This window comes from Myotis nattereri (assembly GCF_964212035.1).
Source record: "Myotis nattereri genome assembly, chromosome: 18".
In the NCBI taxonomy this organism is placed as follows: domain Eukaryota; kingdom Metazoa; phylum Chordata; class Mammalia; order Chiroptera; family Vespertilionidae; genus Myotis; species Myotis nattereri.
In genome coordinates, this window is record NC_138093.1 from 2352404 (window position 1) to 2366570 (window position 14167).

Sequence of the window (14167 nt, forward strand, 5' to 3'; positions counted from 1 at the left end):
CAAACACCACGGGATCCTAGCTGGGCAAGGAGGGATATGAATAAGGCAGACGAGAGCTGAGAAGAAACCGCACGAGTGAACAAACATACAGAGAACTTTTTATCCAAGGCAAGGTAGGAGCATGGCCAGTGACTTCCATCCATGTGACAAATATGCAAGCAAAGGCATGAACTCTCCCAGAGCAGGGCGTGCAGAACAAAGCTTTGATTATCATCAATGACTGTGTGATATGGGCCCCTCTGTGGAGGCCGCCTGAGGCTCACTCGAGCTCAGAGGAAAGTTTATAATGTGCATTGTTAGGATTAAAACATGGGCTTTACTGCCTTGGCCAGTGTGGCTTAGTGGGTTGAGCAGCATCCCATGCACCAAAAGGTTGCTGGGTCAATTCCCGGTGAGGGCACATGCCTGCGTTGCTCAGTGTTTTGCTCTCACATCGATATTTTTCTCTCTCCCTCTCTCTAGAAATCAATAATAATAAAAAAAATCTTTTAAGAAAAAGGCTTTATTGAGGGAACTCAAGGGGTCAGCAACAAGAACACTCACAGGCCCTTTGACTTTCATTTTCCCATAATAAAGCATGCAGGAGCCCTCGCCGGTTTGGCTCGGTGGATAGAGCGCTGGCTTGCAGATTAAAGGGTCCTGGGTTCCATTCTGGTCAAGGGCAGGTACCTCAGTTGCAGGCTCAATCCCCGGCCCCAGTCGGGGTGCATGCGGGAGACAACCAACCAATGTGTCTCTCTCACGCTGATGTTTCTCTCTCTTCCCTTCCCTTTCACTCTCTCTAAAAATCAATGGAAAATGTCCTCCGGTGAGGATTAACGAAAGAAGAAGTAGTATGCGGGAGCCTGGGCCACCTGATGGACACTCAGTCCAATACTCCAGGGGAGGGACCCACCCCAGGGTACTCTCCTGCCTTAGAGGGAGGGCATGAGGGCACCCTAGTAGGAGAGGTGAGCAGACACGTGAATGGTAGGCAGTCGGAAGGCACGCTGTTAATTCAGGGGCCGTGACTGTGAACGCTGGCTGGCCAGGCCCTGAGGACAGCAGCGACCACAGAAAGCCGCAGTTCCTGCAAGAGGGGCGATCGCGCCAGCATCTGAGAGGAGGCTGAGTTCCAGTGTGGCTTCTCCCAGGACAGAGGAGTGATTCCTGGTTCCCGATGGCCCGCTGGTCTGTGGCTTCTTGTGCCATGAAAGTCAATTAATAACATTGAGAACAGCTCGTTGTCATGTGTTTCAACAGACTCGGCTCGCTGCGTTTCTTCATCATCCTGTGTGGTCTCCAGAGAAAAGGGAGAGGCCGAGGATATGGTTTCAGTGGTTTCAAAGGGAAGGGGCGTCTTATGAAAGAAACCAGAGCGCTGTTGGCACCGGCCAACTAACAAGGCGTCCGTGTCCGTAACAGAGGATATTTCTAAATGCAGCTCCTGACACAGACGCAAAAGCAGCACAGACATAAATCCCCAAGTTTCAGAGTGGCACCGTGCTCCATGAGGGTCTTTTCCTTAAGGTGGAAAAAAAATAGAAAACAAAGAGAACAGACAGGAGAAAATGTCCGGGTGTCTGGGAAAGATTTCCCCGCGATGGGCTTAGGGGTCTAGAATGAGGTCACAGAAGACACGGAGCCACTGCTGGGAGAGACGGGGGCCAGAGTCCTCCATGTTGTGAAAAGCCAAAGAGTTGAACATGGCAGAGAAAGCTACCAAGGAGCCCTTTTGGCTTCATTAAAAAGATGTTTTTATTGATTTTTAGAGAGAGAGGAAGGAAGAAGGAGAGATCGAAACATCGATGAGAGAGAATATCAGTCAGCTGCCTCCTGTACGCCCCCTACTGGGGATCGAGCCTGCAACCCGAGTGACCTGGCCTCCTGGCGCATAAGATGATGCTCAACCAACTGAGCCACAGCTGGGAGGGGTTTTATTTTTAAACGTACTCCAAAGCTGCCTAAACATGTGCAATATTGAACTTAATCGCCTTTCTGAGAGAATTCAACAATGGATGCTGTCTGTATCTCCCACCTGTGGCCCAACTCCAGCCCAAGAGTAGGGATGCTGTCATTTGACTAAAAGTATTGTAATCAGCCCTGGCTGGTGTGCTCAGTGGATAGAGCATCAGCCTGCGGTCTGAAGGGTCCTGGGTTGGATTCTAGTCTAGGGCGCATGCCTAGGTTCCGTGCTCGATCCCCAGTAGGGGGTGTGCAGGAGGCAGCTGATCAATGATTCTCTGTCATCATTGATGTTTCTCTCTCTCCCTCTCCCTTCCTCTCTGAAATCAATAAAAATTTACTTAATAAAATAGAAGTATTGTAATGAAGGCTATTGTTACCACATTTCGCCCAATCAGATCGACTCTTCACGAGACCCCAGGCCATCTCTGAAATGATGCCGTTTTATTCTCCAAAAAACTAGTTGTATGGCCACATCTGTTCCCTTTGTCTCTGTGCAATCCTGTAACCACTGAGCAACACTGGCCAGGGCAGCCTCACATTTTTTTTTAAATGTAACTTTCCAATGTTTGAATCTCTACATAAATTCTTTCCGGTAAAACGTTTTAAAAAAAAAGAAAAGAAAATGACTGCTTATAGGTATTTTTCTCTGTAACCAAAGAAGTACTCATTAGCTTTGACAAGACGTGCGGCCTGTGCTCCCAGAATAAACTCTCCAAAGTGCCGACTCATTCCACTTCACCGGGGAGTTTTGCTGCTCGTCCATTCCCTGCATAAATAATAGTGCAAACCCATCACCGCTGCGCAAGCGGGAAAGTGATTCCCACGGTCGCTGTAAATTGAGAAGAGGGCTTTTTTAAACCGTAGGCAATTAAAATAGATTGGCCTTTGTAGTTACACCCCTGACCTTTCCTGTGAGTTCACGTGACCGGCAGTGACATACGTCAGTCAAGTGTCCGGGAAACCAGGTTGTGTTGGCCACAAAGCTGAGAGTTGAGATGCAGGTACCACTCACAGATGATACGTCATCTGATTTTATTCAGGCTTCGTATCCCTGTGGCCACCTACTCCGCCCGAAAAGGGCTGTCACCTTAGCTGTTGAGAACTGAATAGGACGTGAGTCGTTATGGCTTTGAAACAAAAAAGGAACCCATGATGGCGGTCAGAGTGCAGCCTCGCTTCACATCCAAACGCAGGTATTTCATTTCAACAACAGAGTCGGATGGCACAGCTGCTCACTTCTGCACGACTTCCAGAACACTCCATATTTACACTTACAGTAACTACAGGGAAGTTACTGCGTGTGACGCCTTCTCTCCTGAGGAAAGGCAGGGGAGAAAGGGCAAGGGATACACCGTCTCCTCTCATTATCTCCCAGGATGTTTTATGGCGGGCTTGCCAACAACAGGCAAAGATCTCCAGTTCTAGGCCGGCCAGTGTGGCTCAGTGGTTGAGCGTTGACCTGTGAACCAGGAGGTCAGGGTTCGATTCCTGGTCAGGCCAGGGCACATTGCCCATGTTTGGGGTTCAGTCCCCTGGAGGGGGCATGTAGAGGGCATGTCTCTCTCTCATTGATGTTTCTCTCTCTCTAGCCTCTCCCTTCCTCTCTCTCTCTAAAATCAATTAAAAATAAAAGATCTCCAGTTCCAAGTCCTGGGATGAGGGGACGATACTTTCCCCCCAGGAGCTCCCTGCTGGTAGGGAGGCAGCACACAGCGTTCCTGTGGGCGTATCTGACGCATCCTTCCACGTGCAAACTATTGTTGGGAGACGCTGGCTTATGCTCCGCCATTGTGAGGTGAGGAAAATGCCCACAGAGTCGGCCATCCACCAACTCCTCATCTTGAAATGGCAAAGGCCAACCCCTCCCTTTGAATTAGCCAATCAGGAAAGACCGAGCACCTGAGCTCCAAACAAGAGTGAGAGACGGGTCACGTGTGTCAGAGTAAAAAGCGAGCGCCAGCCCTCTCAGTGTGTGGTGCTCCCAGGCCATGTGCAGGCGCCCTTCTGCAGGAGGAAGGATGTTTGCCTGCCGCCTGGCTCCCGCTCGCTGTGTTCCACCAGGACCCCTGAGTTTGGGGCCGCCTTATTTCTTACAAAGGAACCCCCAAAGAGCCTCAACAATCTTGAAAAAGGAGAACAAAACGAGAGACCTCATGATTCCTAACTCCAAAACTTACTGCCATGTTCACGGTGATGAACTTGGCAATGCTTTCTTGGATATGGCACAAAAAGCACAAAAAGTAAAAAACAGACAAACTGGACTTCATGAAAATCTAAAGCTCCTATGGTTAACAGAGTGAAAAGGCAACCCACAGAGTGGGAGGAAATACTTGCATATTCATACATATGACAAGAGGTTGATAGCCAGAAAAACAGAGAACTGAATAACAAAAATCCGAACGACTCCATTCAAAAAGTGGAAAAAGACTTGAATAGACAACTCTCCAAAGAAAATATAGGAATAGTTAGTAAGCCCATGAAAGACGTTCAATATCACTCATCGTTCGGGATTGGCAGACCAAGACACAATGAGGTGCCGCCTCACACCTACGGGGCTGGTTCCAAAAAAAAAGCAGAACACAGCAAGTGTTGGCAAGGACGTGGAGTAACCTGAACCCTTGCAGACTGCTGATGAGCATGTAAATGGTACAGCTGCTATGGAAAACAGTATGATGGGGCCCCTCCCCCAAAGTTAAAAATAGAATTACCACACAGCCCAGCACTTCTACCTCTTAGTATTTACCCAGAAGAATTGAAGGCGGGGTCTGGAAGAGATATCTGTACACCCACACGCACAGCGGCATTATCCTCAGCAGCTAAAATGTCGGCCCCTCCCCCCATTGGGCTACCGACCCCAATTTGGGAACCTTCTCTGGTCTTATTCATAAGACCCGTGTTCACAGACTCCAGGATAAGCAAAATGTATACAGTACAATGCAAGTGATCCGCCTTGAGATAGAAGGAAGTCCTGCCATTTGCTACACGAATGGACCTCGAGGGCATTATGCTGAGTGAAATAAGTCCAAGACAAACACAGTATAAAGTATGATCTCACGTACTAGTATATGTGGCATAAAAGGCTGAGCTCAGTCTCATCATGAAATCGGGGGTAATCGTACTGCTGTGCTGGGAACTGAGCTAGTGCATGTGCTGGGCTTAGCACAGTGCCTGGCCCCTCACACATGTTTGGTGAATATTAGCTGTTACTACTTATAGGGCATATCAGTTTTCAAACCATTTCATACATGTTAGTTTTCTAGATCCTTAGAAGAGAAAGTCCAAGAAGCTTAGGAACTAGAGCACAAGGGGTTACGTGACTTGCTTGATGCCTGGAGGAGAACGCTTCCCCTAATTCCGTTTCCTTAAAAGAGCTTCTTCCCTAAACAGACTCCCAGCGCCTCTCCTCTGCAGCCCTCCCTTCCCGGGAGGCAGAGTGACTTACCTGAAGGCTAAATTGGGGAAGAAGAACCGGATGGGCTTGGCTCGCTCTGTCCTTCTTCCTTTGGGGAGTGGCCAGCAGCGAACATGACTCCCCCAGGCCTTCTGCGACTGGGGGTGAGCAGGCCGGTGCTGGGGTTTCCTCTGAGCTAGCTCCCTCGGCTCACGGGCAGATCTGAGGCTGGCGTCTCCACCTAGACTTTCCTGGGGGTGAGGGGCAGGGGCAAGTTGGCTGGCTTCGTTGTCTGTGTGCCAATCATGGATCCGCCGCCAAGCCCAGTGACAGAAAACTGGGGGTTTGTGAAACCTCTCTCCACGCGGTCAAGCATGCTGAGTCATCAGATCCACTTTTTTCTTGGAGACACTCTCCCCAGAGCCTTCCAGGTCAAGCATGCTGAGTCATCAGATCCACTTTTTTCTTGGAGACACTCTCCCCAGAGCCTTCCATCCGCCCTCCTGCTCCCAGCATCTTTACTGCCTTGATAATGACTCAAATGGAGACTAAAGTACCAGGCAAACTGCGGCAGGGGCTACCGGTGACCTGCTCAAATCTATTCTCTCTCCCCTTAATAACAAAACGTGGGTTTGGGTTCGTTTTGTTGCTGCCTAGAGAGAGGGGATGTGTGTGTGTGCCTTGTGACTAAGTTCTGGCTGATAGGCGACACGCAGAAATGCCGTGTGGTGTGCCCAGGAATTCTTAAAGGGAGGAGGCTCGTCCTGCCTTTCTTCTTCCTCGGCCTGTTGCCCAAACTTGGATATGGCCGCTGTGGCTGTGGCTGTGGGTGTCTCCGTACTGTGAGGGGGTCCAGATGCAAGAGCGAGGAAGCTGTGGGCCAGCGAGGGCCTGGCTTCCTGTGACTTGACTGAGCTGCCACACCAGCTCTGAACTGCTAACCTGGAGGCTTCAGTGAGAGAAACAACCTCATCTCTGACTTAAGCCACTGCTGTTTTGTTATCAGCCCCATAGAAACAGCCTCAAGCCCTCCTTCCCCATCCTTTCTCCGCAAGCAGACTGCCCGTCTACTGCGGGAGGGGAGCCAAGATTTCAACAGCAAGTTAAATGTATTTGCAAGGGGGAAATGATTGAGCATTACATTGGGGGCCAGAGAACTTTAAAAAGCTCTATCCTAAGAACAAGGAAGTGGCCAGACGTCTGCACTTGGTGGCTGACAGTCCACAACCAAACTCCTGAATCTCACCCTCCAGGCCCGCAGTGGCTGACAGTCCACAACCAAACTCCTGAATCTCACCCTCCAGGCCCGTGCCCTCTGCCTTCTTCCTCTCTCGCTCCCTGGCAGCGTCTCTCACACTGTCCACCTGGCGGACACCAGCCACCTGAAATGTAGCTCCCGGAATTGAGACAATCGGAAGTGAAAAATACACATCACACTTCCAAGACTTCACATGAAAAAAGGAATTTGAAATATCTAATTCATAGCCTTTTATATTGATCGCATGCTGAAATCATGTTTTCGATAGACCGAGTTAAGTAAAATACATTATTAAAATGTCACCTGTTTCTTTTTTTCTTTCTCTGACGGGGCGACTTGAAAATTTTCAATTACCTCTGGTATATACTGACACGGTATATTTCTATTGGACAGCAATGTCCTCTCAGGCTAAAAAACATGGGGCCATCTTTGTGGGGTTTTTAAAAAATAAATTTTTATTGATTTCAGAGAGAAAAGGAAAGGGAGAGATAGAAACATCAATGATAAGAGAGAATCATTGATCCGCTGCCTCCTGCACACCCGCTACTGGGGATCAAGTCTGAAACCTGGACATACGCCCTGACCTGTAACCAAACCATGACCTCCTGGTTCATACAGAGGTCCATGCTCGACCACTGCACCATGCTGGCTGGGCTGGAACCATCTTTGATTCCTTTCTCTCCCTCGGCAAATTGTGTAGGCTCTGCCTTCAAAATGGGTCCATAATTCAACTTCTCACCACCTCCATTGTTCTACACACACACACACACACACACACACACGCACGCACGCACCGCGCACCTCCTGTATGGGTATTTGAAACAGCTTCCTAGCTGGTCTCCTTGCCTCCTTCCACACCATACCTGACAGTTTATTTAGCTACCAGAGGCCCAACGCACAAAATTTGTGCAAGAGTAAGCCTGCCTTCCCCCGGCAGCCGGCCCCAGCTTCCCTCTGGCACCCGGGACCGTGGCACCTGGGCCACGTCCTCAACTTCTGGCCTAAAATACAGGGTGTCCCCAACAAATGTCTACACACTTTAACTGCTGACGGCTCAATGTTGAAAATGAAATGTGTTTTAACCAACACTGCCTTTCTAATTATTCAGAGTGTGTGCAGCTGCAGGCAACAGGGATCCTTGATCTCACAGGATCCTGGGGCAGACACTGTGAGCACAGGCAGCGTGCACGCCGTGGGTGGTTACCGGGCCTCATGGTTGGTTACCTGGCGGGGTGGGTGGTTACCTGGCGGGGTAGGTGGTTACCTGGAGGGGTGGGTGGTTAACTGGCGGGGTGGGTGGTTACCTGGAGGGGTAGGTGGTTACCTGGCAGGGTGGGTGGTTACCTGGAGGGGTGGGTGGTTACCTGGCGGGGTGGGTAGTTACCTGGCGGGTGGGTGGTTACCTGGCAGGGTGGGTGGTTACCAGGCCAGGTGGTTGGTTACCTGGCGGGGTGGTTGTTTACCTGGAGGGGTGGGTGGTTACCTGGCGGGATGGGTGGTTACCGGGCCGCCCGCACCCACTTAGTCCTGGGGCTGCATCATTGGGGAGGTGGCCCCGTATTGGGGCTACAGGTGGGGACACGTGACAGGGGCTGTAGCCAGGCCCTTCCTTTGAGACGCGGGGAAATCAAGGCTCAGACAACTTGGGACAAGTACACTGAGGCCACGAAATAAATAAAAATTAAAAATTACAGCGAAGACCCCAAACTCATGGAGGAACCGGCCCAGGAATCCAGGTGGCTGGGCCCCCACCATCCCGCCTGTCCCCACAGCGACCTCGCGGCCTTCCCCGCGGCTCTGCGGGCTCAACAGCTCGTGGCGGCGACCAGAGACCCAGGGCGGCCGCGCACCTGCCCCCGGGGAGAAAAGAGAGGAGCGTCCCCCCTACACCGCAGCCACCTCCCCGCCCGGCCCGCCGTGCCCACGCTCTCGCGAGACTAGCGGCGCGGCGCCCCCGGAAGTGGGCGAGGAAAGCTGTCCGCCGCCACCCGGGGCCGCAGCACTATAGGTCCGGTGGGCGACGAGGGTCTGTGGAGGGGACCAGCGCGAGGCGGCATCCGGGAGAAGCTCCAGGCCCCGCCCACAGAGTCCTGGCCCCGCCCACGGCGCCCTGGCCCCGCCCACCGCTACTGGGCCCCGGCCCCCTGCGGCCGCCCCTCCCTTTGCCCTTCACGGCGCCCGGCCTGCCTGTGGGGCTCCCGCTGCTCCCGGGCAGCCTGCCTCTCCGGCGCCGGCCTCCCGTCCCCCCCGACTCCGCTGCCGGCGCGGGCCCGGCGTGTCCCCGGAGCCGCACGTAGAACTTGCTGGTGTAAGTGCGAGGAATGCCGCGGGCCTCCGGGGGCCGAGCCTTCTTTCTATCTATAGCGCCGCTGCACGTCCGATGTGCACCGCAGCTATTCCGGGGGCGACAGCTGCCCCGCGGCCCCTCTCCCCATTGGTGGCTGCCGACCCCAATTTGGGAACCGGGCGACCTCCCACCTGTTCCCTTGGAAGGACTAACCCCTTGGGCAGAGGTGCCATTGGAGCCTTCCAGCCGCTTGGCCTGGCCTGGGACTTCACCCCACCCACCTGCCTGATTCCAAACGCAGTGCTTTGGGGATTTTTGTTTGTTTGTTTGTTTGTTCTTGGGGGGGGGGGGGGGTTGTTGTTTTTTAATTGTAAGAATATAAAACAATATTTTTGCTTCGGTCATATTGTGTTTCAAGTGACTAAGTAGCTGTCAGTTTGCCTTCTCTGGTCTTATTCATAAGACTCGCTCTTTCTGTGCTCTGCGAGGGTGAACCATACTTAGAACATGTAAGTGTGCCTGACAGCCCTGGGGGACTTAAGAGCACGTTGTTCTCTATCCTGACTGGTGTGTGTGTGTGTGTCTCAGGGGCCGCTCACTGGATTCCGGAGTCCTCGTTCTGCAGAAAGGCCTCCAGCCCTCCAGCAGCCAGCATGGGGCACAGTAAGCAGATCCGAATTTTACTCCTGAACGACATGGAGAAGCTGGAAAAGACCCTCTTCCGAGTTGAGCAAGGTCAGTGGCCAGTTGTTGGATTCGCTCTGCGTCTTTGATTTTTTTTAATCCGTTGTCATATTCCATTTTTTAAAACTTTAAGATGGATGTAATTTCCAAGGACCCTTCGAAACTTGACTTGGGCAGGGACGGTGCTGTGCTCTAAGTGTCAGTAATGAAAGTCGATTGTTGTTGAAAAGATTTCGTATCAGCCATGTCAGAACCGGAATAAAATAGCCCATTTTTCTTTGCATGCAAACTTCCCCTTAACACAGAAGTTGGTAAATTAATTCCTATGTATTTTTTTTTCTTTGCCTGTAACTGTAGTTTTACTCACTTATAGCTCCTACTCTTTTCCTTTACTGGAATTTTGAATTAGCAAAACAGATCACAGCAAAAATGAACTATTATTTATGTTTATCCAAAGCCTCTCAACTGTGGAGAAGGTAAAAGCTGAAAATAATTTTTTGCCAAATAAAAAGTGAAATGACTGATCAGATTATGGTGAAATACATTTGAGCTTTTTAAAAGATTAAATTATATTTCCATAAGACTAATTCTGTACATGCTTTATTTTCTTAGACTTTTCAATTTTTAAGCATCGAAAAACATTTCACACTCATTTCTATTAATGTAATCTGTGAAGTAGAAGTTTCGTGTATGGAAAACAAAATGCGACCCCTTTTATTCATGTACCAACTGGATACTGTTACTGGTAAACATGTTGAAGGAGTTTTTCCCCTCAATATCTCCAGTTAAATGTTTGAAAAATGTCAACCATCAGATGTGTTACCTCCATGCCAAATCTTCTTCTACCTTTGGCATCACTAAGCACTCACTCCATTTTTGGCTTTCCTGACTCTGCACTTTTCAGGTTTTGATTTTTTTTTCTACCCTCTTCAGCAAGCATGTCAAACTCACAGCCTTCGGGCCGCATGTGGCCCATAACGGATATTTTTGTGGCCCAGCCAATATAACGGTATATAAGAAACGTTCTAATAAAAATTTCGTGACTTAACTTTTACAATATCCTGTTATACATAATTAATAACAAACTGCAACGTTCGCTAATGACTGATGGCTATAATTGTGTTGCCTTCATTTCCCTTACGCGCCTTATGCGCAGGCGCACCATTTCTCCCCACTGATACCAGCAGCGAATATTTTAGCAGCCGATGGCCACAACAGTAGTGTGGTGTGCGTAACAGGAAATATTTCGCTTCCGGAGAACAAGAAAAATAGGTTTATTTGCGTGACGTTTATTAATTTGTGCAGTTATTCAGTGTCTGCTAAGTGAACGTTCAATAAAAAATATTAATTTCTATTAAAAAGTTCTATTATTTTATGTTAACGATGACTCATTTATTTCAGCCCTTTGTATTCAGCATGTCTCTATTGAAATAAACCTGCGTTTCTATGAAAATGGAAGCTTTTGGTTTTTGGGGGCCCACACACACATAAACCTTGTTTATTTGGCCCATCTTAGCCTTTGAGTTTGACATGCTTGCTCTTGAGTATTTCTGTCAAGGTGGTGGTGCCTCCTGCTGTGCCCTCTGTCCCCATTTCGATTAATTGTGCGTATCTGCAGGGGATCCTGCTTGAGTTGTCCCTTCTCCTGCCTCAAAGGTTTGACACCCTCAGGGCTCCCTCGGAAGAAGGGCCAGGGCTCTGCCTGCCTCTGGGAGCTGGCCAGTCTCAGGGCGAGAGGAGGGAGCGAGGAAGTGCCTGGTTCGTCTGCTCACAGCCTGTGGGACTGCAGGGAAGTCACATTCGTTCTGAACATCGATTCTTCATCTGTGATGTGAAGGGCTTGCCCTGCTCTCCCACCAGCCTGGGCTTTGAGGCTCCCGACGAATCATAGGTGACTTCCAGGTCCTAAGTCGATGGAAGGCGTTGGTATCGCCACACCTGTCTCTTCTGACCCTCGGTCCTCGGCTTCAGCCTGGATTGGGCGACAGCGGGCCTTCGGTAGCTCCTCTTGGACGTGCCCAAATCCCCGTCCACAGCCGTCGCTCCCCATTCTCAGCCCTTTGCTTCCCAGGTCCCTGGCTGATTTTTAGGGATGTCTCCATTTCCCTGGTTTCCAAGGCGACTCTTCTTTGACGATTTCTTCTCCTTAACTGCAATCTCCCTTTAAACCGTACGGGTTCTTTCCCCACATCTCTGCTTGCCCGTCTGTGTCTCTCCCACATGCCTGACTACGCCTGCTGGAATCGTCTTCTCCTAATCAGCTCTCCCCTTTTTATTCACCGGCATCTATGAAGTCACATTGAAACGCCCTGCCTGGCCCCCGAGGCGGGCTGTCACGAATGCACCGGCCCTGCCACGCCTGTGTCCTTGCTCCCCGTGATCAGTGGCCTGTGTGTGTGCGGTTCCCCGGTGAATTCCCTCCCCGGGGGTTTCCTCCTTCTTGTCCTGACACGTCCCCTCCTTGGGGTTCCCCCACGTCTAGTAAATCCCTTTCCTGTCCTTCCCGTGGTGCCCACCTCTCAGCTTTCAGCTGGAACCCACCCCTCCAGGAAGTTACAGCTGTCTTTGATTTCCGATGACACTGGGCGCGGAACGATGATGTGCCGAACCATGTAGCCGTGTCTGAAAGCGTGTTAGTCTCAGAGTGTCCGGCGGGAGTGAATGGTCTGAGGCAGGGACAGGGTGACAAGCCCCGTGGACAGCGGTCAGTAGGTCTCGGCTGCTGGATTGCTCACCCCCGGGTCGAGCAGCAGGCATTGGAAACCCAGCCAAGCTACTGACGGGCCTGTGAAGGGTTTATGAACCAAGAGCGGTGTGGTTGACTCTAACTTAGTGAAAACCGGTAAATTCACCCAGATGACCTAAGGGGGGATATATCTGCCCCGGCCAGTTGGCTCCATGGATAGAGCATCAGCCTGTGGACTGTGAAGGGTCCCAGGTTCGATTCCGGTCAGGGCACATGCCTGGGTTTCGGGCTCGATCCCCAGTACGGGGCGTGCAGGAGGCAGCCAGTCTCTCATCATTGATGTTTCTCTCTCTCTCTTTCCCTCTCATTTCCCCTCTGAAATTAAAAAAATAAATAAATAAATGGGGATATAGCCAATGTTTTTGTGCAGTAACGATGTGATCATATTATTTTAGAAGACAGTTGTGATGTGGAAAATGAGAGAAGGGGCATTGGATAGAGGACATCATTGAGAAAGCCATTTTAAAAGCACGCCCAGTTAAAGGGAAGGACTTTCCTACGTCAGACTTGGGAAAGAAGGGACAGAGTAGGGGACATTTTAAAAGGCATAGGACTTGGCAACCAAGCGGGTATGGAAAAGAACGACCTGGCAGTTTCTGGTTCTTTCATCTTTAATTGGTCACCAAGTCTTTCTTCATGTTTCTTTCCTTTTCACGGTTCCCTAACGAAGGATTCCGAGCACAAGACCCAATAGCTGCCTTTTCTAGCCAAATCCGGGCCTTTCCCTGTCTTCCTGTTGCGTTTAGTGGCAGAGTAATGAACAAAACCAGGGCTCCCCGTACCTGGACGCCTTCCGTCCTTTGTGTAGCTCAGCAGTTTTCAGCTCTTGCTGTGTGAATGGAGTGTGGACAAGAGAGAAGACTGAGTTGACAGTAACAGTGTGACCGGTCACCTCGCTGGTCGCCTGCAGGAGGGCTGCGGGGTGAGGACTAAGATAGCCGCGTCATGTGCGCTGTGACCGGAGCTAATTTTAGCCGGCGTGCGGTCAGCTATGGAGTCGGACACCCTCCGGGCGTTCTGAGCTTCACTTACTGTCTGAGAAGTTTAGCTCCAGGCGCTACGGACTGTGCACCCATGGGGGAAGCACTGATCTGTCTGTTGGGATATAGAAATAAACTGTAGATTCATCTTGCTTTTTTTGTGTGTTTTTTCCTCTCTCCCTCTCTCTCCCCCCATACCTACCTATCTATATTTGTGTTTCTTTAATATATTTTTATTGATTTCAGAGAGAAAGAGAGAGGGAGAGAGAGATAGAAACATTAACCACGAGAGAGAAGCATTGACCAGCTGCCTCCTGCACGCCCCCCACCGGGGATGGGGCTGCAATCTGGGCATGTGCCCTGGCCAGAAATCAAACCAGCAACCTGGTCCCTGGGACAATGCCCAACCGACCGAGCCACACTGGCCAGGTGCAGGCCATATACTTTCTGCTGCGGCTACTCAGCCCCGCCCTTGCCCCGGGAAAGCAGCCACAGACTCGTCTATAAATGCACGGGTGTGGCTATGGTCCGATCACACTGTACAGACATGGGGGTAGGTAGGCTGTCGTTTGCCGGCCTTGCTATGCGGTGAGAGCATTTTGAACATGTATGTTAGTAACACTTCTATCAACAGGTTTGACCCATATAAATCAGTACCTTTCCACTTTAAAAAGTCGATAAAGTTTTCTAGTCTGTTTACAACCTTCCAAATAAGGAATTTCAGTTGCTTTTCAAATCACCTGTTTAGTATATAACTATGGCACACCTTCTGGTGAGCTTGTAGAAACAATTGGTGCCTGTCAGGGAAAAGATATAGATTTACTAGCACCTTTCAACAAAAACCTGTACCAAACCGGTGAACGGGACTGAAAGG

The 14167-nt window shown here is 50.4% G+C and overlaps 1 protein-coding gene across 1 annotated transcript in view; it reads left to right on the plus strand.

Moving 5' to 3' along the window:
• Positions 1-9536: 9536 nt before the first annotated feature.
• Positions 9537-14167, plus strand: part of AGL (amylo-alpha-1,6-glucosidase and 4-alpha-glucanotransferase) — a gene marked incomplete at its 5' end in the record, with an annotated part of 40292 nt that continues 35661 nt past the window's right edge. The window contains one exon of the mRNA XM_081112179.1: positions 9537-9618. Coding sequence (XP_080968305.1) covers positions 9537-9618 — 82 coding nt within the window. The remainder of the gene's footprint in view (positions 9619-14167) is intronic.